Source organism: Lepidochelys kempii, chromosome 1, assembly GCF_965140285.1.
Source record: "Lepidochelys kempii isolate rLepKem1 chromosome 1, rLepKem1.hap1, whole genome shotgun sequence".
Classification (NCBI taxonomy): Eukaryota; Metazoa; Chordata; order Testudines; family Cheloniidae; genus Lepidochelys; species Lepidochelys kempii.
Genome location: NC_136380.1, coordinates 338,070,500 through 338,096,044, shown reverse-complemented (window position 1 = coordinate 338,096,044; position 25,545 = coordinate 338,070,500). Strand labels below are relative to the sequence as shown.

General features: G+C 46.0%; 1 protein-coding gene across 1 annotated transcript; it reads left to right on the top strand.

The window, feature by feature from the left end:
- The first annotated feature begins 1,288 nt into the window (after nucleotides 1-1,288).
- On the top strand, nucleotides 1,289-3,070 carry MSANTD7 (Myb/SANT DNA binding domain containing 7). The gene is made up of 2 exons (XM_078852751.1): nucleotides 1,289-1,871; nucleotides 2,460-3,070. Exons 1-2 carry the CDS (start codon nucleotides 1,289-1,291, stop codon nucleotides 2,999-3,001), a joined length of 1,125 nt encoding a protein of 374 aa, XP_078708877.1. The 3' UTR covers nucleotides 3,002-3,070.
- Nucleotides 3,071-25,545: the final 22,475 nt, after the last annotated feature.

Here is a 25,545-nt window from a genome sequence, read left to right as displayed (position 1 = left end):
AAATAATTTGTTTTTTTTAAAAAGTCATTACATTAAAATAAAGCCAAGGCCATATCTCACAATAAGCTCCATATGGAGGCAGGATCAGTGCTGACATTGATCAGTTCTATCCCTGACCCAGTCTCTCTCCTTCCTACTTACTATGTTCTGAGTTACTCTGACTTCAAAACCAACTTCCCGAATCAATACTCGTCCTTCCGGGTCTGATACACTCACACACTCTCTCTCTCTCACTCACTCCTGTAAATAGGGATAATGATACGGGTCTCTTTTGTAAGGGACTTTGAGGTCAACTGATCAAAAATGCTGTATAAAAGCTAGGTATTATTACTCCAGTACTAAATAATAATGCTTTCTACATCAGGATGTTCTAGACACTCAGTGCTTCTTTGCTCTAAGGCTTATCCTAAAAACGGGAACGTTCAGCTATTTAAAATATGTCGCTGTGTGCAAACAATTATTATGAAGGCAGGATAGCTCAGGGCAGACAGGAGGAAAGGAGAGTGATGGTACAGGAGCACTAGGTTCCCTCGGCCATTTAGTTTGAAAATTGTATGTTAAAAAAAGCCTTGACTTACAAATCTCCAGACTCAGTTCAAAGTATTACAATCACATGTATAAAGGAATCTGCCAGGTTTGTGCAAGCAGAAGTGGCTGTCAGTTGCAATATTAATATTACTTTTCTTGGAGATGGGAAAAGTTCACTGTGAAATGAAAGACCAAGAGACAGTTGAAGAGGCCAGTGAGAGCATCCGGAGTTGCATAGGTGACTAGTTAGTGGGTTAGCAATTCAATTTCAGCTATTTGTTTTTAGTTAAATGTATTCGATTATTTATAAGCTGTGGAGTACTGATTCAATAGGGACTCAGATGACAAGAGTTCCACTAATTGAATCACCAATACCATTTCCTAAAGCAAGCAGGTTTTACTTAGCCCTGGTCTACACTAGGACTTTAGGTCGAATTTAGCAGCGTTAAATCGATTTAAACCTGCACCCGTCCACACAATGAAGCCCTTTATTTCGACTTAAAGGGCTCTTAAAATCGATTTCCTTACTCCACCCCTGACAAGTGGATTAGCGCTTAAATCGACGTTGCCGGCTCGAATTTGGGGTACTGTGGACACAATTCGATGGTATTAGCCTCCGGGAGCTATCCCAGAGTGCTCCATTCTGACCGCTCTGGACAGCACTCTCAACTCAGATGCACTGGCCAGGTAGACAGGAAAAGAACCGCGAACTTTTGAATCTCATTTCCTGTTTGGCCAGCGTGGCAAGCTGCAGGTGACCATGCAGAGCTCATCAGCACAGGTGACCATGATGGAGTCCCAGAATCGCAAAAGAGCTCCAGCATGGACCGAACGGGAGGTACGGGATCTGATCGCTGTATGGGGAGAGGAATCCGTGCTATCAGAACTCCGTTCCAGTTTTCGAAATGCCAAAACCTTTGTGAAAATCTCCCAGGGCATGAAGGACAGAGGCCATAACAGGGACCCGAAGCAGTGCCGCGTGAAACTGAAGGAGCTGAGGCAAGCCTACCAGAAAACCAGAGAGGCGAACAGCCGCTCTGGGTCAGAGCCCCAAACATGCCGCTTCTATGATGAGCTGCATGCCATTTTAGGGGGTTCAGCCACCACTACCCCAGCCGTGTTGTTTGACTCCTTCAATGGAGATGGAGGCAATACGGAAGTAGGTTTTGGGGACGAAGAAGATGATGAGGAGGAGGAGGTTGTAGATAGCTCACAGCAAGCAAGCGGAGAAACCGGTTTTCCCGACAGCCAGGAACTGTTTCTCACCCTAGACCTGGAGCCAGTACCCCCCGAACCCACCCAAGGCTGCCTCCTGGACCCAGCAGGCGGAGAAGGGACCTCTGGTGAGTGTACCTTTTAAAATGCTATACATGGTTTAAAAGCAAGCATGTGAAAGGATTACTTTGCCCTGGCATTTGCGGTTCTCCTAGATGTAGTCCTAAAGCCTTTGCAAAAGGTTTCTGGGGAGGGCAGCCTTATTTCGTCCTTCATGGTAGGACACTTTACCACTCCAGGCCAGTAACACGTACTCGGGAATCACTGTAGAACAAAACATTGCGGTGTATGTTTGCTGGCATTCAACCAAAATCCGTTCTTTATCTCTCTGTGTTATCCTCAGGAGAGTGAGATATAATTCATGGTCACCTGGTTGAAATAGAGTGGTTTTCTTCAGGGGACACTCAGAGGAGCCCATTCCTGCTGGGCTGTTTGCCTGTGGCTAAACAGAAATGTTCCCCGTTGTTAGCCACAGGGAGGGGGGAAGGTTGAGGGGGTAGTCACGCGGTGGGAGGAGGCAAAATGCGACCTTGTAACGAAAGCACATGTGCTATGTATGTAATGTTAACAGCAAGGTTTACCCTGAAAGAGTGTAGCGACTGTTTTATAAAATGTGTCTTTTTAAATACCGCTGTCCCTTTTTTTTTCTCCACCAGCTGCATGTGTTTCAATGATCACAGGATCTTCTCCTTCCCAGAGGCTAGTGAAGCTTAGAAAGAAAAAAAAACGCACTCGCGATGAAATGTTCTCCGAGCTCATGCTGTCCTCCCACACTGACAGAGCACAGACGAATGCGTGGAGGCAAATAATGTCAGAGTGCAGGAAAGCACAAAATGACCGGGAGGAGAGGTGGAGGGCTGAAGAGAGTAAGTGGCGGGCTGAAGAGAGTAAGTGGTGGGCTGAAGACAGGGCTGAAGCTCAAATGTGGCGGCAGCGTGATGAGAGGAGGCAGGATTCAATGCTGAGGCTGCTGCAGGACCAAACCAGTATGCTCCAGTGTATGGTTGAGCTGCAGCAAAGGCAGCTGGAGCACAGACTGCCACTGCTGCCCCTCTGTAACCAACCGCCCTCCTCCCCAAGTTCCATAGCCTCCACACCCAGACGCCCAAGAATGCGGTGGGGGGGCCTCCGGCCAACCAGCCACTCCACCACAGAGGATTGCCCAAAAAAAAGAAGGCTGTCATTCAATAAATTTTAAAGTTGTAAACTTTTAAAGTGCTGTGCTTAAAGTGCTGTGTGGCATTTTCCTTCCCTCCTCCACCACCCCTCCTGGGCTACCTTGGTAGTCATCTCCCTATTTGTGTGATGAATGAATAACGAATGCATGACTGTGAAGCAGCAATGACTTTATTGCCTCTGCAAGCAATGATTAAAGGGAGGTGGGGAGGGTGGTTAGCTTACAGGGAAGTAGAGTGAACCAAGGGGCGGGGGGTTTCATCAAGGAGAAACAAACAGAACTTTCACACCGTAGCCTGGCCAGTCATGAAACTGGTTTTCAAAGCTTCTCTGATGCGTACCGCGCCCTCCTGTGCTCTTCTAACCGCCCTGGTGTCTGGCTGCGCGTAACCAGCAGCTAGGCGATTTGCCTCAACCTCCCACCCCGCCATAAACGTCTCCCCCTTACTCTCACAGATATTGTGGAGCACACAGCAAGCAGTAATAACAGTGGGAATATTGGTTTCACTGAGGTCTAAGCGAGTCAGTAAACTGCGCCAGCGCGCCTTTAAACGTCCAAATGCACATTCTACCACCATTCTGCACTTGCTCAGCCTGTAGTTGAACAGCTCCTGACTACTGTCCAGGCTGCCTGTGTACGGCTTCATGAGCCATGGCATTAAGGGGTAGGCTGGGTCCCCAAGGATACATATAGGCATTTCAACATCCCCAACAGTTATTTTCTGGTCTGGGAATAAAGTCCCTTCCTGCAGCTTTTGAAACAGACCAGAGTTCCTGAAGATGCGAGCATCATGCACCTTTCCCGGCCATCCCACGTTGATGTTGGTGAAACGTCCCTTGTGATCCACCAGAGCTTGCAGCACTATCGAAAAGTACCCCTTGCAGTTTATGTACTCGGCGGCTTGGTGCTCCGGTGCCAAGATAGGGATATGGGTTCCGTCTATAGCCCCACCACAGTTAGGGAATCCCATTGCAGCAAAGCCATCCACTATGACCTGCACATTTCCCAGGGTCACTACCCTTGATATCAGCAGATCTTTGATTGCGTGAGCTACTTGCATCACAGCAGCCCCCACAGTAGATTTGCCCACTCCAAATTGATTCCCAACTGACCGGTAGCTGTCTGGCGTTGCAAGCTTCCACAGGGCTATCGCCACTCGCTTCTCAACTGTGAGGGCTGCTCTCATCTTGGTATTCATGCGCTTCAGGGCAGGGGAAAGCAAGTCACAAAGTTCCATGAAAGTGCCCCTACGCATGCGAAAGTTTCGCAGCCACTGGGAATCGTCCCAGACCTGCAACACTATGCGGTCCCACCAGTCTGTGCTTGTTTCCCGAGCCCAGAATCGGCGTTCCACAGCATGAACCTGCCCCATTAGCACCATGATGCATGCATTGTCAGGGCCCATGCTTTCAGAGAAATCTGTGTCCATGTCCTGATCACTCACGGGACCGCGCTGACGTCGCCTCCTCGCCCGGTATCGCGTTGCCATGTTCTGGTGCTGCATATACTGCTGGATAATGCGTGTGGTGGTTAATGTGCTCCTAATTGCCAAAGTGAGCTGAGCGGCCTCCATGCTTGCCTTGGTATGGCGTCCGCACAGAAAAAAGGCGCGGAACGATTGTCTGCCGTTGCTCTGACGGAGGGAGGGGCGACTGACGACACGGCTTACAGGGTTGGCTTCAGGGAGCTAAAATCAACAAAGGGTGTGCCTGTACATCAAGGAGTATTTCAGGCAGGACTGCACGGAGGGTTCCAATAAGAAATGGTGCACCTAAGTTATCGTTGTTATTGGAACAAGGAGGTTAGCCTGGCCTCTGATTGATACATGGCTAGATTTACCTCGCTGCACCTTCTCTGTGAGTGACTGCAGTGTGATCTAGACAGGGGAGGAGGCAAATGAGTACAAAACAAATCTGGTCTATTTCTTGTTCTGACCCACTCCATCTATCTTTTACATCTTTGGCTGGCAGCAGACGGTGCAGAAGGACTGCATGCCATCCACATCTCATGGCTGCTCGGCAGAAGATGGTGCAGTACGACTGCTAGCCATCTTCATCTCTTGCCTGCCTGGCATAAGATGGTACAATACGACTGCTAGCAATCCTCATCTCTTGCCTGCCTGGCAGAAGATGGTACAGTACGACTGCTAGCAGTCCGTATCGCCTGCCTGCTCACCATAAGACGGTTCAATAGGACTGCAGGACTAAAGAGAATGACCTGGTCAAGTCGCTCCAAATTTAGTCCCTGCGCCCATGTCTGCCCAGGCGCTCCCAGCCGACGTGGCCAGGAGCACCTCGGACACGACGAGGACGACTACCAGTCGTATTGCACCGTCTGCTGCCAGAAGGCAATGGGTTGCTGCTACTGTGCAGCAAAGCCATACCGCGTCTGCCAGCACCCAGGAGACATAGGGTGATGGTTACCTGAGCGGGCTCCATGCTTGCCGTGGTATGGCGTCTGCACAGGTAACTCATGAAAAAAGGCGCGAAATGATTGTCTGCCCTTGCTTTCACGGAGGGAGGGAGGGAACGGGGGCCTGACGACACGTACCCAGAACCACCCGCGACAATGTTTTAGCCCCATCAGAGTGCTCCATTGTGACTGCTCTGGACAGCACTCTCAGATGCCCGATTGTTTGCCATTGCTCTGACGCTGGGAGGGGCGCTTACAGGGTTGGCTTCAGGGAGCTAAAATCAACAAAGGGGGTGGCTATACATCAAGGAGTATTTCAGGCAGGACTTCACGGAGGGTTCCAATAAGAAATGGTGCACCTAAGTTATTGTCCTTATTGGAACAAGAAGGTTAGCCTGGCCTCTGATTGATACATGGCTAGATTTACCTCGCTGCACCTTCTCTGTAAGTGACTGCAGTGTGATCTAGAAGAATGAGTCCCCTAGACAGGGGAGGGGGGGAAGCAAATGAGTACAAAACAAATCTGGTCTATTTCTTGTTTTGATCCACTCCATCTATCTTTTACATCTTTGGCTGGCAGCAGACGGTGCAGAAGGACTGCATGCCATCCACATCTCATGGCTGCTCGGCAGAAGATGGTACAGTACGACTGCTAGCAGTCCGTATCGCCTGCCCGCTCACCATAAGACGGTTCAATAGGACTGACTGCAGGACTAAAGAGAATGACCTGCTCAAGTCACTCCAAATTTAGTCCCTGCGCCCATGTCTGCCCAGGCGCTCCTGATCGACCTCACATAGGCGACCAGGAGCACCTCAGACATGACGATGACGGCTACCAGTCGTACTGTACCGTCTGCTGCCACAAGGCAAGGGGTTGCTGCTACTGTGTAGCAATGCCGTACCGCGTCTGCCAGCACCCAGGAGACATAGGGTGACGGTTACCTGAGCGGGCTCCATGCTTGCCGTGGTATGGCGTCTGCACAGGTAACTCAGGAAAAAAGGCGCGAAATGATTGTCTGCCCTTGCTTTCACGGGGGGAGGGAGGGAACGGGGGCCTGACGATATGTACCCAGAACCACCCGCGACAATGTTTTAGCCCCATCAGGCATTGGGATCTCAACCCAGAATTCCAATGGGCAGCGGAGACTGCGGGAACTGTGGGATAGCTACCCACAGTGCAACACTCCGGAAGTCGACTCTAGCCTCGGTACTGTGGAAGCGCTCCGCCGAGTTAATGCACTTAGAGCATTTTCTGTGGGGACACACACACTCGAATATATAAAACCGATTTCTAAAAAAACGACTTCTATAAATTCGACCTAATTTCGTAGTGTAGACATAGCCTTAGAGATCTTCTGTCCCTCCTAAGTAACATTCATCTGAAGAAGTAGGGTTTTTTACTCATGAAAGCTTATGCCCAAATAAATCTCTAAGTCTTTAAGGTGCCACCGGACTCCTGATTGTTTCTAAGTAACAGTAATACTTAGCACTTCATATATTTAGAGCACTTTATAGACATTAATGAGTCCTCACAACACTCCTGTAAGTTTGGTAGGTGTTACAGCTCTGTGACGTTACCCAGCATATGGTTTTTCTGGACCAATGAACATCTGTGTCCCCTCAGTTGTCCCACCTGGGGTGCCTTTTACACTGCTTTATTGTTGGAGTTACCACTCCTGGTCTCCTCACACAGCTTCCAGTTCCTCCCAATTATAGCATATGAGTGCTATGGCTAGTCACTCTTCGATCGAACTGCAGAGCAACACCAGCAAATACCCAGTCCCAAACTTTCCCCCAGAAATTTACGTCTTGTACTGCCCAGCTCTGTCCTGTACAATACAAGCTCATATAAAGTCTGTCATTTTGTTAATAGAAAATGATATGCACAAATCCTCTTATCCCAAATGGAGTTTCAAACACACTGCAGTCCAAACAGATTGGTTTAGATAAATCAGTAAAACCAGTTTATTAACTACAGATTTTAAGTCAGAATTGGTTACTAGAAAATAAAAGTTACATGCAACTAATGCCTAATTTAACAAGCTAAGTGAATTCAAGGCAAAGTCTCTCTCACGACATGTTTTAGCAGTCTTACTGGCTGAATCACCTTCAGTCAGGATCCCTCCTTCAGTCCAATGCTGCTTCACTCACCGTACACCTTCCAAGTTCTGTAACAAGTGAGGGGTCTTACAGACAACAGCTTTAACTACTTTGGCAAGATAGATGTATTCAAGTCAGCAAAGCCTGATGAAATGCATCCTAGTCATGGATGGTGGGTATAATAGACCAGGGAAGGCTTAGTCTGGCCTGGCACTGCCACCCATCCGCCGCCGGACACCTGGACCATGGTGGCCCTGCCCCGTCCCTTCCTCGAGGCCCCCCACCACCTGCTGCTGCTGCCTGCCTGCCATGTCTCCTCCACTCCATCCACCCTCTGGAGGTCCCCACTGCTCACAGCATCCCTCCTCCTTGGGGACGGGGGTGTGAGGAGGGACGCAGAGAGTCAGCGATGAGTGGGGGAGTGAGGAGGCTTGGCCAGGCACTGGGGCCGGCGGTTGTGCCCAAGGGGGCCGGCATTTGGGGGGCCGGACCGACACTGGGGATGGGGACTGCGGGAAGCAGCGCGGGCCAAGGGACATGCTGGCCACCCTTTCTGCAGCCCCCATTGGCCTGGAGTGGCAAACCGCGGCCAGTGGGAGCCACAATCGGCCAAACCTGTGAATGCGGCAGGTAAACAAACTGGTCCAGCCCGCCAGGGGCTTTCCCTGAACAAGCGGCGGACCGGCTTTGAGAACCACTGCTTTAGAGGACGGGATTAGAATTCAAAATGATCTTGACAAACTGGAGAAATGGTCTGAAATAAATAGGATGAACTTCAATAAGGACAAATACAAAGTTCTGCACTTAGGAAGGAATAATGAATTGCACAAATACAAAATGGGAAATGACTGGCTAGGAAGGAATACTGCAGAAAAGGATCTGTGGGATCCCAAACTAAATGTCAGCAATGTTACACTGTTGCAAAAAATGCAAATATCATTCTGGGATGTATTAGCAAGAGAGTTGGAAGCAAGACACGAGAAGTAATTCTTCTACTCTACTCAGCATTGATAAGGTCTCAGCTGGAGTACTGTGTCCAGTTATGGGCACCACACTTTAGTAAAGATGTGGACAAACTGGAGAAAGTCCAGAGGAGAGCAACATAAATGATTAAAGGTCTAGAAAACAGGTCTTATGAGGAAAGATTGAAAAAATTGGGTTTGTTTAGTCTGGAAAAGAGAAGACTGATGGAGGACATGATAACAGTCTTTGAGTACATAGTGACCCCAGACTTGGGTTGCCAGCAGGGCTTTAGATACACAGCACAGATGTCTACTCTGGGAACTAGTAGAGTAAATAAGTCACAGTTTTTTAAACAGTGAGGGTGACTGGCTAAGCATTAGAACAAACTACCAAGGGAAGTGGATCCCTTTCTAGAGAATAGGCTTTAGTCAAACAAATTATTGGGATCAATCCATGCGTAACTGGGTGAAATTTTGTGGTCTGGTTATACGGGAGGTCAGACTAGATGATTCATTCTAATGGTCCCATCTGGCCTTAACATTTATGAATAAATAGTAGCAGTAGTAGGCTGTTATCCTCTAGGGGGACCAGAGAGTGGAGGGGGGATGAGACACACAGTGGGTTTCTCAGCTGAGTGCCAGTGGGTTTCTCAGCTATTTGCTGATAATAGAGGAATGTAGAGGACTCCTGGTTCAATTCCAGGTTCTGCATAGAATTGTGCTCTAGTGGTTATTGTCCCCTGCACCTTTATTTTTGTGCCCCTTCTGCTCTATCAACACTCTCCCACCCAGGCTTCTGCCCCCTATCACTCTGCTCCCATGCAACTCCTCATCTACCCAGCTCCTTCCCCTCTCTCCTACTGGACCCTGGGCTTCTGTCCTCCTACTTCAGCATCCTCCCACTCTCTGGCTTCTACAATTCCTCTTCCTGTATCCCCATCATCATTTCTCACCCTCTGCATTCCAGGCACGTTGCTTCTTCTTTCTCCTCCTCACTGCCTGGCTCCCAGCAGGGGAACCTTGAGGGCACAAGAGAGACAGCCCCCTTGTTCTCATTTATGGTGCCCTCCTGGCAGCCAGGTGGAGCGATTCCAGGGAAAGTCCCACTCAGCCTCTGCAGCCCTGGGATGGAGCATGCTCATTCACTCTGTGCAGATCAGACATGTTCAGTCCAGTCACATAAAGGTGCTATGAGGGGATGGAGCATGCTCAGTGCAGATGGAATATTAGATAATTTAGCTATCAAACTGTAACAAGTCTCTAATGAGCATATGAAACAGATTTTTCATGGGGACAGTAAAAAGCACATCCCTGACACCAGAGTGTCTCCTCCATCTCCCCCCACCCCACCAAATTTAAACTCATTGCTCCCAAGCATGCAAAAAATTTTTAACGTGGGCAGAACAATGTATTTTCCCCTAATCTTATTTTCAGAAACAACTGAACTGTTTTAGCTGAAATTTTAAAAAATTCAGCCCAAAGCAGACACAGCATAGGAAATTTCAGCCTAAATTGTTAATCTGGCAAAGTTATATGCAAGTGAAAATAGGGTCTTGTAACAGGAAGTGCTGGGGCACCCTAACTACAGGCACCACTAACAGCACCACCTCTAATAAATGAAGACACACCTGCCATCTCCCTGATTAGTTTCAAACAGATACCATTTAAAAAAATTAAAAGGAAAGAAATTGTGACAGGTTGTCACTCCTGCGGTGCAGTCTGGGAGCTGTGGGAACTGCTGGGGTCCTCTAACCACTCAGTTGTGTTGGCCCTGCTCACAATGCTCGGGAGCACAGCCAGTCTTACCCAGGCCCTGTTATCACCCAACATGACAGAAGGGGGCGCAACACACCCAAACTGAGCTATCTGAGAGAGTAGCTTCACCCAAGCCACTCAAATACATGCAGCAGACAGCTTTCCAGACTCACTGGACTATGAACCCAAAATTATACTGTCTTGTGCTGCACAGCGAACTGTACAGTGTAAGCTCATAAAATTCACCCCCCCCCCAATGTGGAGAGAAATATGCAACAGTCTTTGCCCCTGAGTTATTATTCCCACACACTTCACTCCAACTCACTGGTTTAGATAAAGCAAAAACAAGTTTATTAACTACAAAAGATAGATTTTAAGTGATAGCAAACAGATCAAAGCAGATTACCTAGCAAATAAACTAAAAACGCAAACTAAGCTTAATATACTGCATAGATTGGATATGAATAGCAGACTCTCATCCTAAGAGATGATACAAGCAGGCTGCAGATTCTTAAGGGGAAAGCTGCACTTGCTTTACAGCTTGGAATCCCCAGCTGTTTCATTCACTGGCTAGAAATGCTTTTAGCCTGGGTCCAGAACTTCCCCCAGTTCAGTCTTTTTTCCACAGGTGTTTCCAGGAGTCTTCTTGGGTGGGGAGTGAAGAACACCAGATGATATATAGCTTTTGTATATGGCAGGAACCCTTTGTTTCAAAGCTTGGTTCCCAGACCAGTCTGTGGAAAAATACTGGCATCCCAAGATGGAGTCCAGCATCATATGGTCTGATCACATGTCCTTGTAGAGTCATAGCAGCCATTACTCAGAGTTCTAGTGTTCTCAGGAAGGCTTCCCAGGTAGGAAATAAGCTTCTCCTAAGGCCTATTTTTTTTCCTAATGACCCATTGCCCTAAATACCGTTCCCCACTCACTATCTCTACTGAAAGCATCTTGTCTAGTCAGCGTTACCCAGGTGTAACTACATTTGAAATACAGACACATAGTCAATATTCATAACTTTAGATACACAAATGATACATGCAGAGAAATAGGATAATCCTATTAAGCAAATCATAACTTTTCCGATGACACCTCACATGACTTTTCTTGCATAAAATATGTTATAATTATGTCATCATCATATCATCAGATCACTGCGAAGAACATGGGGTGCAGTGTCACAGAAACCTGCTATAGAAATGTTTCTTCCTTCTCCCAAAGATGCGAAATCTCATCCAATTCATTATCATAGGGTAGACAAAATTCAGTCATTAACCAATTATAGTGTTTCTGTACATAAAAATGTTATGCCTTCATCATGGCCCCGCTGAACTTGAATGAGAGGTTTATCCCATTGGAAATAGGAGATTCCAGGCTTTTCATTGGAACCCAGCGCTCACTTCTACTCCGCTGAACTTCAAATTATAGATATCTTTGATGGATGAGATTATTATGGAGAAAGAGAGTTCTTCTAAGCCCTGATAGAAGAGCTAATTATTATGATTATATCTATCAGCATCTGATTGAATCTTGCAGCTAGGGTCAGCTCTAACCAACTGCTCTTCATCTGGGTGCAGCTTTCTGACAGATATTGAGAAAGCTGGGAAAAGGAGCGATTACATAGGATGTATGCTGTTACATGTGATGAGGCTGTGAATGTCATCTGTGCATTGCTGTCATTTTCTGTTCTCTTTATAGGCATGAATATTACTGTGGGGGGGAAATGAGTTTGAGGGATCATCAAGTGAGGGCTTTGGAGGTAAAGGAACAACCTTCTGGGTTCAGTCTGAGCAGAAGGACCTGAGCCAGTTTAGGGCAAAGAGGTTCAACAGGCTGAGTATGGATGTACGCCAATGTTTGTGGGCTATCCATCAGAGCAATGAGTGCTTTTTAATGTGCCCTAGCCTGAAGCCTGACTGAGAGGGATCCAGGTTACTGGCAGCTAACAGACGGGGTTGGAAACTGAAGGATTGGGACCATAGTTTGCAAAGCACTTTGGGATTTTAGGGGTTGAGATTTTTGAGACAAAGTCAGGCATCATGACATTTTGGTGGCATAACACAGCATTGCCATGTGTTAACGTTTCTTGACATCACAAAAGTGAAATCAGAATTGCGGATGCGAGACTGTCCTGGGGAAACTGGTATTGTCCTGAAAGTGCTGGGAGGAGTGGAGTATGAGTGCCTAATCTCATCAATTGCAGGAAGAGTTCCTCATCTTAGATGGATTTTCAAAACAAGAATATTCTTAAAAAGGGACACCATTAGCTTCAAATCTAGTCAAAACTGTTTTACTAAGGCATAGTCACCTCGCCCACTTTCCATGTTTGTTATACCTTTTTCCCCTAGCCTTGTCTATTTGTTTGCCCTTTTTTTTTTACATTGGGAGATCTTTGGGGAAGGTACCATCCACATTTTCTTTTTTGTTTGTCCAGCAGTCAGTATGTTGTGGGTGTGACATTTTACAATTTCAGTTTCCTATGTTTTCTCCCCCTGCTGCTGTGTGAAAGACCCATACAGTTAGGAGAAACTGACTAGCTCAGGCCCTGCTCCCAGAACCTGCCCACAGGATGGGAGCCCTGTGCTTGTGCAGAACAGCTTGCAGCATCAGGCTTAATACGGGTGGGGAGACTCTGAAACTGTCTATGAACAATGTTACATCTGCAACTCCATATAAGCCAATCATGCCTTTTTCATTTGTAACCCTTCTGCCCGTCAGAGTTGGCAGCAACAAGGGCCAGGTTCAATATCTAGGGGTTCCATTCCAATAACACAATGCAAACTGGCTCGAGCCCCCACCCAGTGACCTGGGACAAATATATACCACCCCCGCTGGGCGCCTCCAAGAGGCAATACTTCCCCTCTCGCAAGCACATAGTCTGAGTGTAGCAAAAGCCTTTTAATAACAGAGAGAAACAATGTGGCATTATGTTGGGGAAACACCACCAACAGGATTCATAACACAACCCATGAGCAACAAAAAAACCCACCCCAGGCAAATTGGGGCATGCCCTTTTCCCTTTGGTTCTTGAGTCCAGCAACCCCAAATCACCCAAAGTCCCAAAAGTCCAATGCCCCAAAAGTCTCTGTCCCTGGTCAGGGCAGCCCCAGAGTTCGAAAGTTTATCTGCGGAGCTTTACCTCCCAACCTGGGTGGAAATGGGACGGGGGTAAGAGGCACCTTACGTGATCTGAAGCTGACCGCCCCATGGCTCCATAGCTCCGCTCTGCCAGCCGCCCCACAAACTCCTTCGCTCAGCTGCGCTCCGCTCCGCCAGCCACCCCACGAACTCCTTCGCTCAGCTGCGCTCCGCTCCGCCAGCCGCCCCACGAACTCCTTCGCTCAGCTCCACGGCCCACAAGCAGCTCCTGCCATCCACACACTGCTCCGCGTCGAACTGCTCCACAATATATCTTCAGGCTCCCCCACTACTTAACACAACACTCAGTGATTTCAGCTCTTAGGTGAATTCAGCTTGTAGTAGGGGAGCCCCAGTGCTGGTGCACTGTCAGCCCAAAGTGAGCTCAGCAGCCTATAACTAGACTTCTAATGAAATCAAAATTAGCTCTGATATTCCACAGTGGAGAGAGGAGGAAGTGCAATTAGCATGTAAGGCCCTCACCAAGGGGCCCATGCCACCAAGTATTAATACTTGTCCCCAGCCTCTCTCTATTCACACAGTTTTGGAACCCATGACCCTTGCCTAGCGAGTGCTACTTAGTTGATGGTGAATCCCTCCATCATAACAAAAGGCCACGTACAGTTCCAAGCACAGTTCCCATAATCAGGGTAATAACAATTTATTCTTCCTGCCCCAATAACAGAGACACTGGGGATCCCACAGCAGCCAAAGTGACCATTTGGGCAGCTATGGTCTCATTCTAGGCGTGGTGGGTGTGCCTATGCAAATGAGATCGGCCCCTGAAGTTCTTTTCCACAACTTGCCACACCTCATCACCAGATGTCAGGGTGGAGCTCATCCTGACACTGCTTACACATTTATGAAACTTTAACTGAATCAAGACAATAAGAAAATAAAATCACAAAAATGAATCAAGCTAACATAGTGAGTGGATCCTTATTTACAAGGTGTATTGGGCACACCTCATTTTGGAGTTCAGTTTCTGAGTCCATCTGCAGTTGTCGCTACAGGACCCATCAAATGTTCCATACCTTCATGATGTAGTAACCATTTACACCTGGGAGAATTCTTTGGAAAAAAATTAAAAATTCTGCACACAATATTTTAAAATTCTGCAAATTGTATTTGTCAAAATAAATACAAAATAATCATGCCAGTTTCAATTATATTGATAATTTATTTCAAAATACCAGTCAGGAAGTATGCCTGTAACAATATAGACAACAAAAAAGATTCCACCCGGAGTAGAATTAAAGAAACCCCTGTGCCCACATGGATCCTCACTGCAGGATCAAGGTATAAGTTACCTTAAAGTAAGAGAGATGGGAAGGAAGGCAGACAGCAGATTAGTCAGTTGAAAAAATGCATTAGCTTAGTGGGGTCTATCCCCGGTCTCTTCCCAGGGAGAGGTGAGGGTCAGTATTTTCCCTAGAAATTGGAATGGGGGTGGGGGAGTGGTTCAAATGTATAGGGAGGTGAGGGTGAGACCATGAGGGTGAAGGTGGGCTGTATGGCACCACAGTAAAAACTAAAACATGTTTCACCACCATTTTATTAGATTTAACTCATGTTTTAAAATTATCACACAAATTAAAGTTGGCTATTCAAGCCTTCTGTGAAGCACTAAATCTACATCCTTCTTGGTTTCTTGTTGTAATTTTGCACAATTCTGTTAATGAACTTCTCAAATGCAGTGTGCTCATCTTTGGTAGCTTCTCATGTGTCCGATATGCCGGAAGGGCATTGTCATAAATATAAAGGGAAGGCTAACCACCTTTAAATCCCTCCTGGCCAGAGGAAAAACCCTTTCACCTGTAAAGGGTTAAGAAGCTAAAGATAACCTCGCTGGCACTTGACCAAAATGACCAATGAGGAGACAAGATACTTTCAAAGCTGGAGGGGGGAAATGGTTCTCTCTGTGTGTGTTGCTTTTGCAGGGACCAGAGCAGGAATGCAGGTCAGAACTCCTGCAAAGGGTTAATAAGCAATCTAGTTAGATATGCGTTAGATTCTGTTTTGTTTAAATGGCTGATAAAATAAGTTGTGCTGGATGGAATGTATATTCCTGTTTTTGTGTCTTTTTGTAACTTAAGGTTTAGCCTAGAGGGATTCTCTATGTTTTGAATCTGATTACCCTGTAAGGTATTTACCATCCTGATTTTACAGAGGTGATTCTTTTCCTTTTTCTTTAATTAAACTTCTTCTTTTAAGAACCTGATTGCTTTTTCATTGTTCTTAAGATCCAAGGGTTTGGGTCTGTGTTCACCTATGCAAATTGGTGAGGATTTTTATCAAGCCTTCCCCAGGAAAGGGGGTGTAGGGCTTGGGGGGATTTTGTGGGGAAAGACGTTTTGTTAGACGCTTGCTGGTGGCAGCAATAAAGTCCAGGGGCAAAAGGTAAAATACTTTGTACCTTGGGGAAGTTTTAACCTACGCTGGTAAAAATAAGCTTAGGGGGTTTTTCATGCAAGTCCCCACATCTGTACCCTAGAGTTCAGAGTTGGGAAGGAACCTTGACATGGTGGCAGAGCGGTGGGATTAACTTGAAATCATTTTGAGATCAATTTGAGATGTTTTGAACCAGAAGCACAGATTTTAAAAAGGAATTTTTTTCCTTTGGGCTGCTGGAAAGCAGGTTTTAAGCTGAAAGCAGTTAGAGTTTTTTTGTCTCTGCTTGGGGGCCACAGCAGAGACAAAAGGGAATTGTCTTTTGTGAGCTGGAGTTTTCTCTACCTAAAGGCAGGGTAGTTAGCCTCCTGCAGAGAAATTCACAAGTCTTCACAGACCTGAAGAGGTTGTTTTTTTTACCTAAGAGCAACTAGAGGGGTTTTCTGTCTATTTGCCTGGAGACAAGTTTTTTTTTAAGGAGTTTTCTGTAGGCTGACAATCACTATCAGAGAACATAGGTATCCGGTTACAGCACAACCTATATATATATATTTTTGACAAGTCAAGTTTTTGTTTGTTTGTTTTGTTTTATTTCTAACTCTTGGGTGTAAAGTTAGTTAAAAACAGAGAGGCTAATATGACAGAAACCAAGGCACAACACAAATTGGAGTTAACCAGACTGGAGGCAGTGAAAGAGGCAGAAAAAGCCCTATAGGCTGCCCACAGGAGAGCTATGGAGGCAAGGGAAAAAGAACTAGAAGAGAAGGAAAAAGAGAGGAAGCCAACCACTGGAGATGGAGAAGGTAAGGGCTGAGCGGAATCTATTGGATAACCCTAACCAACCTTCCCCAACAATCCACAAATGGGAGCGAGTATGTCCACAGTATGATGAATATTTTCTCACCTTTGAGAGACTGTGCACTCTCCATAAAATTCCTGAAGCTCACAAGATGACCACATTAGTCACAAAATTGACTGGAAGAGCTCTGGACATATTCAATAAGATGCCTATTGAGAAGGCTTCTGAGTATAATAAGTTCAAGGATTTGGTTTTAAAGCAATTTCAAATTACATCTGAAATGTACAGAGTAAAATTTCAAACCCTTAAGAGAGGGCCTGGACTAAGTAATGTGGCTTATCTAAACCAGATGAAGGATCTGTTAGATAAATGGGTCCAAGGAAGGGGTGTCACTAGCTTTAATGGCATGTGTGATTTGATAGCTCAGGAGCAATTCCTGAATATGTCCAAGGAGGAAATAAAACAGTGTTTACGGGATAAGGAAATGGACTCAGCAGAAAGTCTTGCTTCTTATGCTGATGGATACGAGCAGTCCCAGACTGCCAGAGAGGCAGGGCAAGCCAGAACAAAACGGGTGGAGGGAGGAGAGAGGAACAACCCTGGTCGCAGTTGGAGTGGTTACCTGAAGGGACATCCTCAGACCACACCCTACTACCAGGGGCAGCCCAAGGCCCCAACTACACACCAAGGAATACTCCAGACACCTTATCATCCTGCCACACCGTTCTCCAGCAACCCACCTCGCCCCAGTGACCTGTCAGCTGGACGATGTTTTAAATGTAACGAGCCGGGGCATGTGAAGGCCAACTGCCCCAAGAACCCCAACAGATTACAGTTCATTGCATTGGAATCACACCAGAGGTCCTCAGGCCCAGATACCTCCCAGATACCCTTGGAGCGCAGGGAAAATGCGAGTGTGGGCGGGGAAGAAGGTCACCGCGTGGAGGGACACCGGAGCACAAGTGTTGGCTATCCATGCTTCCTTAGTAGACCCCAATTTAATCAACCCAGAGATCCAAGTGACAATTCAACCCTTCAAGTCCAACCCTTTCAATTTGCCTACAGCCAAGTTGCCTGTCCAGTACAAGGGCTGGTCAGGAACTTGGACTTTTGCAGTCTATGATGATTATCCCATGCCCATGCTGTTGGGGGAAGACTTGGCCAATCATGTGAAGCTAGCCAAGAGGATGGGAATGGTCACCCGCAGCCAGGCTAAGCAAGCCATCATGCCTAGCTCTGTTCCAGAAACTTCTACCAGGACACGGTCAGAGGTGATGGAACCAGACCCCATGCCAATGTCAGCAACAGCAGTAGTGAATCCAGTCCCAGAGACCCAGACAGAGCTAGTCCCAGAACCGGAACCGGCAGAACAACCAGCACCAGACCCATTGCCAGCACTGAATCCAGTACTTGCAACCCCAACCCGAGAGGGCCCCACCAAACCTGAACTGGTAGCAGCTGATAACCCTACACAAGAGACTCAGCCGGAGCCTGAAACCCAACATATTGCACCAGTGGATAGTAGTTCACAGTCAACAGAAACAGCCCCACCCCCTATATCGCTTCCAGAGGGCCACACCTAGGTCCACACTCCAATGAGGAACTGATGTCTCCAGCATCAAGGGAACAGTCCAGACTGAACAGGAAGCAGATGAATGCCTCCAGAGAGCTTGGACGGCAGCACGGAGCAACCCACCGCCTCTCAGGTCTTCTAATCGATCTAATCCAGATTTGTTGTAGAAAGAGGACTTTTATACAAGAAAACTCTTTCTGGTGGACACTAGGAAGACTGGCATCCTCAGAGACAGTTGGTAGTTCCAACTAAATACCGGGCCAAGCTCTTGAGCTTAGCCCACGATCATCCTAGTGGCCATGCTGGGGTGAACAGGACCAAAGACCGTTTTGGGAGGTCATTCCACTGGGAGGGAATGGGCAAGGATGTTTCTACTTATGTCCGGTCTTGTGAGGTATGCCAAAGAGTGGGAAAACCCCAAGACCGGGTCAAAGCCCCTCTCCAGCCACGCCCCATCATTGAAGTTCCATTTCAGCGAGTAGCTGTAGATATTCTGGGTCCTTTTCCGAAAAAGACACCCAGAGGAAAGCAGTACATACTGACTTTCAAGGATTTTGCCACCTGATGGTCGGAAGAAGTAGCTCTAAGCAACACCAGCGCTAAAAGTGTGTGCCAGGCACTAGCAGACATTTTTGCCAGGGTAGGATGGTCCTCCAACATCCTCACAGATGCAGGAACTAATTTCCTGGCAGGAATTATGGAAAGCCTTTGGGAAGCTCATGGGGTAAATCACGTGATTGCCACCCCTTACCATCATCAAACAAATGGCTGGTGGAAAATTTAATGGGACTTTGGGGGCCATGATATGTAAATACGTAAATGAGCACTCCAATGATTGGGACCTAGTGTTGCAGCAGTTGCTGTTTACCTACAGAGCTGTACCACATCCCAGTTTAGGGTTTTCACCATTTGAACTTGTATATGGTCGCGAGGTTAAGGGGCCATTACAGTTGGTGAAGCAGCAATGGGAGGGGTTTACACCTTCCCCAGGAACTAACATTCTGGACTTTGTAACCAACCTACAAAACACCCTCTGAACCTCTTTAGCCCTTGCTAACGAAAACCTAAAGGATGCTCAAAAAGAGCAAAAAGCCTGGTATGATAAATATGCCAGAGAGTGTTCCTTCAAAGTAGGGGACCAGGTTATGGTCTGAAAGGCGCTCCAGGCCCATAAAATGGAAGCGTTGTGGGAAGGGCCATTCACGGTCCAGGAGCGCCTGGGAGCTGTTAATTATCTCATAGCATTGCCACCTCCAACCGAAAGCCTAAGGTATATCATATTAATTCTCTAAAGCCCTTTTATTCCAGAGAATTAAAGGTTTGTCAGTTTACAGCCCAGGGAGGGGATGACGCTGAGTGGCCTGAAGGTGTCTACTACGAAGGGAAAAGAGATGGTGGCATGGAAGAGGTGAACCTCTCCATGACCCTTGGGCGTATGCAGTGACAGTAGATCCAGGAGCTGTGCACTAGCTACGCGCCGACGTTCTCAGCCACTCCAGGACTGACTGAACTGGCATACCACTCCATTGACACAGAAAATGCTCACCCAATTAAAGTCCAACCTTTCTGGGTGTCTCCTCAAGCTAAAACTGCTATAGAACGGGAGATCCAGGATATGCTACAAATGGGGGTAATCTGCCCCCTGGCAGTGCATGGGCATCTCCAGTGGTTCTAGTTCCCAAACCAGATGGGGAGATATGTTTTTGCATGGACTACCCTACGCTAAATGCTGTGACTCGCCCAGACAACTATCCAATGCCATGCACAGATGAACTATTAGAGAAACTGGGACGGGCCCAGTTCATCTCTACCTTGGACTTAACCAAGGGGTACTGGCAGGTAACACTAGATGAATCCGCCAAGGAAAGGTCAGCCTTTATCACACATGTTGGGCTGTATGAATTTAATCTACTCCCTTTCGGACTGCGGAATGCACCCGCCACCTTCCAAAGACTTGTAGATGGTCTCCTAGCGGGATTAGGAGACTATGCAGTCGCTTACCTTGACGTTGTGGCCATATTTTCGGATTCCTGGGCAGAACACCTGGAACATCTACAAAAAGTCTTTGAGTGCATAAGGGAGGCAGGACTAACAGTTAAGGCTAAGAAGTGTCAAATAGGCCTCAACAGAGTGACTTACCTTGGATTCCAGGTGGGTCAAGGAACTATCAACCCCCTACAGGCCAAAGTGGATGCTACCCAACAGTGGCCTGTCCCAAAGTCAAAGAAACAGGTCCAATCCTTCTTAGGCTTGGCCGGATATTACAGGCGATTCGTACCGCAATACAGCCAAATCGCCGCCCCACTGACAGACCTAACCACAAAGAAACAGCCAAATGCCGTTCAGTGGACCGAAGAGTGTCAGAAGGCCTTTAACCAGCTTAAAGCGACACTCATCTCTGACCCTGTGCTAAGGGCCCCAGACTTTGACAAACCATTCCTAGTAACCACAGATGCGTCCGAGCGTGGTGTGGGAGCAAGAATTCCAGCCTGTAGTGTTTCTCAGCAAGAAGCTGTTTGAGAGGGAAAGCAACTGGTCAGTCAGTGAAAAAGAATGTTACGCCTAGAAAAGCTACGCCCATATGTTTGAGAACAGCGTTTCTACCTGCAAACTGACCATGCTGCGATACAGTGGCTTCATACCGCTATGGGAAATTGCAAAAAACTTATTTGGTGAAGTTTAGCTCTCCAAGATTTTGATTTCGATATACAACACATCTCAGGAGCTTCTAACAAAGTGGCTGATGCACTCTCCTGTGAAAGTTTCCCAGACTCAACTGGTTAAAATCATCCTTGAGATATGGAAAATATTGTTAGTCTTTATATACTTGGTAGTATATTTAGAGGTGCATGTATCTAATTAACACTGTGTTCTCCAAGAGCTCCAGAAAGAAATCACAGCCAGTGTTTCATCCTATCTGTGATTTGGGGGGCATGTCATGAATATAAAGGGAAGGCTAACCACCTTTAAATCCCTCCTGGCCAGAGGAAAAACCCTTTCACCTGTAAAGGGTTAAGAAGCTAAAGATAACCTCGCTGGCACCTGACCAAAATGACCAATGAGGAGACAAGATACTTTCAAAGCTGGAGGGGGGGGGAGGGGGAGAGTGGTTCTCTCTGTGTATGTTGCTTTTGTCGGGACCAGAGCAGGAATGCAGGCCAGAACTTCTGTAAAGGGTTAATAAGCTATCTTGTTAGATATGCGTTAGATTCTGTTTTGTTTAAATGGCTGATAAAATAAGTTGTGCTGGATGGAATGTATATTCCTGTTTTTGTGTCTTTTTGTAACTTAAGGTTTAGCCTAGAGGGATTCTCTATGTTTTGAATCTGATTACCCTGTAAGGTATTTACCATCCTGATTTTACGGAGGTGATTCTTTTACTTTTTCTTTAATAAACTTCTTCTTTTAAGAACCTGATTGCTTTTTCATTGTTCTTAAGATCCAAGGGTTTGGGTCTGTGTTCACCTATGCACATTGGTGAGGATTTTTATCAAGCCTTCCCCAGGAAAGGGGGTGTAGGGCTTGGGAGGATTTTGGGCGGGAAAGACGTTTCCAAGTCGGCTCTTTCCCAGTTATATTTTGTTAGACGCTTGGTGGTAACAGCAATAAAGTCAAGGGGCAAAAGGTAAAATACTTTGTACCTTGGGGAAGTTTTAATCTAAATTGGTAAAAATAAGCTTAGGGGGTTTTTCATGCAGGTCCCCACATCTGTACCCTAGAGTTCAGAGTGGGGAAGGAACCTTGACACATAACAAGAGGGGTCCTGCAGGGATCGGTTCTGGGTCCGGTTCTATTCAATATCTTCATCAATGATTTAGATAATGGTATAGAGAGTACACTTATAAAGTTTGTGTACAATACCAACCTGGGAGGGGTTGTAAGTGCTTTGGAGGATAGCATTAAAATTCAAGATGAGCTGGACAAACTGGAGAAATGGTCTGAAGTAAAGAGGATGAAATTCAATAAGGACAAATACAAAGTATTCCACTTAGGAAGGAACAATCAGTTGCACACATACAAAATGGGAAATGACTGCCTAGGAAGGAGTACTGCAGAAAGGAATCTGGGGGTCATAGTGGACCATCAGCTAAATATGAGTCAACAGGGTAACACTGTTGTAAAAAAAGTGAACATCATTCTGGGATATATTAGCAGGAGTGTTGTAAGCAAAACATGAGAAGTCATTCTTTCGCTCTACTGCGCGCTGATTAGGCCTCAGCTGGAGTATTGTCTCCAGTTCTGGGCACCACATTTCAGGAAAGATGTGGACAAATTGGAGAAAGTCCAGAGAAGAGCAACAAAAATGATTAAAGGTCTAGAAAACACAACCTACGAATGAAGATTGAAAAAATTGGGTTTGTTTAGTCTGGAGAAGAGAAGACTGAGCGGGGACATGACAACAGTTTTCAAGTACATAAAAGGTTGTTACAAGGAGGAGGGAGAAAAAATGTTCTTTTTAACCTCTGAGGATAGGACAAGAAGCAATGGGCTTAAATTGCAGCAAGGGAGATTTAGGCTGGACATTAGGAAAAACTTCCTAACTGTCAGGGTGGTTAGGCACTGGAATAAATTGCCTAGGGAGATGGTGGAATCTCCATCATTGGAGATTTTTAAGAGCAGGTTTGACAAACACCTGTCAGGGATGGTCTAGATAATACTTAGTCCTGCCATGAGTGCAGGGGACTGGACTAGATGACCTCTTGAGGTCCTTCGAGTTCTATGATTCTATACTTCTAGTCTTTCAACTGATATACTCATTAGTTCATACACATGATCAGGGAGGAGACAACGTCTTTTCGAGCACAAAATTCTATTCAATGACTAAAAAGAACATGCAACTGTAGCTGTTGTGACTGGGAGTAGCAAGGGATGAATTCCTACTTCTTTCATGCTAGGAAACATAGCACCAAGATTGGGCTGAACCATTAGTGATGATAAAGAAGTTGAAGTCAAATCTTCATTCGTCATATGACTCTCCACTCATTGTTCAAATTCTCTATTCTGTCCTGATCACATGGCAGCCCCTTTGCTGGTAGTGCCTCACTCCACTCAACTGTCAGTGTTTTATAAGACAGGCCTCTATAAAAGCTACATAGAGTTGAGTAGAATCCAGAAGTCACTGTTGTACATTTGTAAGAATCAAGTCTGTGTACTTTTTCAGCTGGCTTAACAAACACTTCTTGTCTTCTTCACTTAAGGATTCAATATTAGTGCCTTCATTAGTCAACTTCTGAAATACAATCTTTGCTTCTTCCAGTACATTTTCAATGGACATCTCTCTGATTGATCCAAGTGTAGCGTCTATTGCTGAAGTAAGATCTACTACTGTTGCAGCAGATGCCTGGATGGCATTGTTTTATGACCCAAAAGGTTTCTTGCCAGAGATTGTGTTAGTTTGTCTAAGTGTGAATGCATGTTATTGTGCCAGGGTGTGTGTGTTAGTGTATCTGCATGCATGTGTGCCAGGGTGTGTGTCAGTTTGTCTGAATGTGAGTGCATGTGATTATGCATCAGTATGTCTGAGGATGAGTGTGGGTGCGTGTTCCAGGGGGTGCCTTAGTGTGTCGGAGTATAAGTATGTGTGAGTGTGCAGGGGGTTAGTTAGTGTATCTGATGGTGAGTGTGCATGGATGTGGTTGATTGTGACAAGGGTGGGATAGTGTTCAAGAGTGTGACAGCAGAGGTGACTGCAAGATCCTCCAGCACAAGTCAAAGATATGCTAAAGTGACAGTGGCAAATTAGAAGCCTCCTGGATTCAGCTGAAGGATGTGAATCTCAAACACCTCATTAATATCCCAATATTTTTTTACACAGCAGTTGAAAAAGTGAAGAACTGTCTCATCACATTCAAAAAATTTTCATACTTGGCTGATGAATGCACGGATGCAAATGGGTGTCAAGTTTAAGTCATTGTATATGTTATCTTCATGTCAGTGATAGGCCAGTATATGCATTTCTAGATGTTCAAGTTATAGGAGACACATTGGATGCATCTGTGACAACTCACATCTTAGAAAAGTTAAATGCTTGTAAATTGGACCCCAAACAGATGGCTGCTTGTGCATTTGATGGAGCTACAAACTTCTCTGGAAGACCTGGTGGAGTACTCAGAAAAGTGTAACCCTAATCTCTCCTATACACACTGCAGAGGCCATCTTAACTTCAGTGCCTGGAAAGATAATGGAGCAAATAATTAATCAATCAATTTGCAAACACCTAGAAGATAATAAGTAGATAAGTAACAGTAGCACGGATTTGTCAAGAACAAATCATGTCAAACCAATCTAATGGCTTTCTTTGACAGGGTAACAAGGCTTGTGGATGGGGGGAAGCAGTAGATGTGGTATATCTTAACTTTAGTGAGGCTTTTGATACTGTCCCACATGATCTTTTTTCACACAAACTAGGAAAATACAACCTAGATGGAGCTACTATAAGGTGGGTGCGTAACTGGTTGGAAAACTGTTCCTAGAGAGTAGTTATCAGAGGTTCATAGTCAAGCTGGAAGGGGATATCGAGTGGGGTTCCACAGGGATCAGTCCTGGTTCTGGGTTCTGTTCAGTACCTTCATCAATGATTTAGCTAATGGCAGAGAGAGAACACTTATGAAGTTTGCAGACAATACCAAGCTGGAAAGGGTTGCGGGTGCTTTGGAGGATAGGATTAAAATTCAAAATGATCTGGACAAACTGGAGAAATGGTCTGAAATAAAGAGGGTGAAATTCAATAAAGATAATGCAAAATACTGCGCTTAGGAAGGAATAATCAGTTGCATGCATACAAAATGGGAATGACTGCCTAGGAAGGAGTATGGCGGAAAGGGATATAGGGATCATAGTGGATCACAAGCTAAATATGAGTCAACAGTGTAACACTGTTGTAAAAAAAGTAAACATAATTCTGGGATGTATTAGCAGGAGTGTTGTAAGCACAGGAAGTAATTCTTCTACTCTACTCTGTGCTGATTAGGCCTCAGCTAGAATATTGTGTCCAGTTCTGGGCACCACATTTCAGGAAAGATGTGGACATATTGGAAAAAGTCCAGAGGACAGCAACCAAAATAGTTGAAGGCCAAAAAAACATGAGCTATGAGGAAAGACTGAAATAATTGGGTTTGTTTAGTCTGGAGAAAAGATGACTAAGGAGTAGGGTGACCAAATGTCCCGATTTTATAGGGACAGTCTTGATTTTTGGGTCTCTTTCTTATATAGGCTCCTATTGCCCCTCACCCCCTGTCCCGATTTTTCACATTTGCTGTCTGGTCACCCCACTAAGGAGGGATAGTAACTAAAACAACTAAAAAGTTGTTACAAGGAGGAGGCAGCAAAATTATTCTCCTTATTCTCTGAGGATAGAAGAAGAAGCAATGGGCTTAAATTGCAGCAAGGGGGGTTTAGGTTGGCCATCAGAAAAAACTTCCTGTCAGGGTAGTTAAGC

What these genes read in the sequence shown, in the direction of transcription:
- MSANTD7 (XM_078852751.1), top strand. Translation starts at nt 1,289, where the DNA reads ATGCAGAGCTCATCAGCACAGGTGACCATGATGGAGTCCCAGAATCGC. An exon ending in AGGCGGAGAAGGGACCTCTG is followed by an intron (nt 1,872 to 2,459) that starts GTGAGTGTACCT and finishes TTTCTCCACCAG; the next exon opens with CTGCATGTGTTTCAATGATC.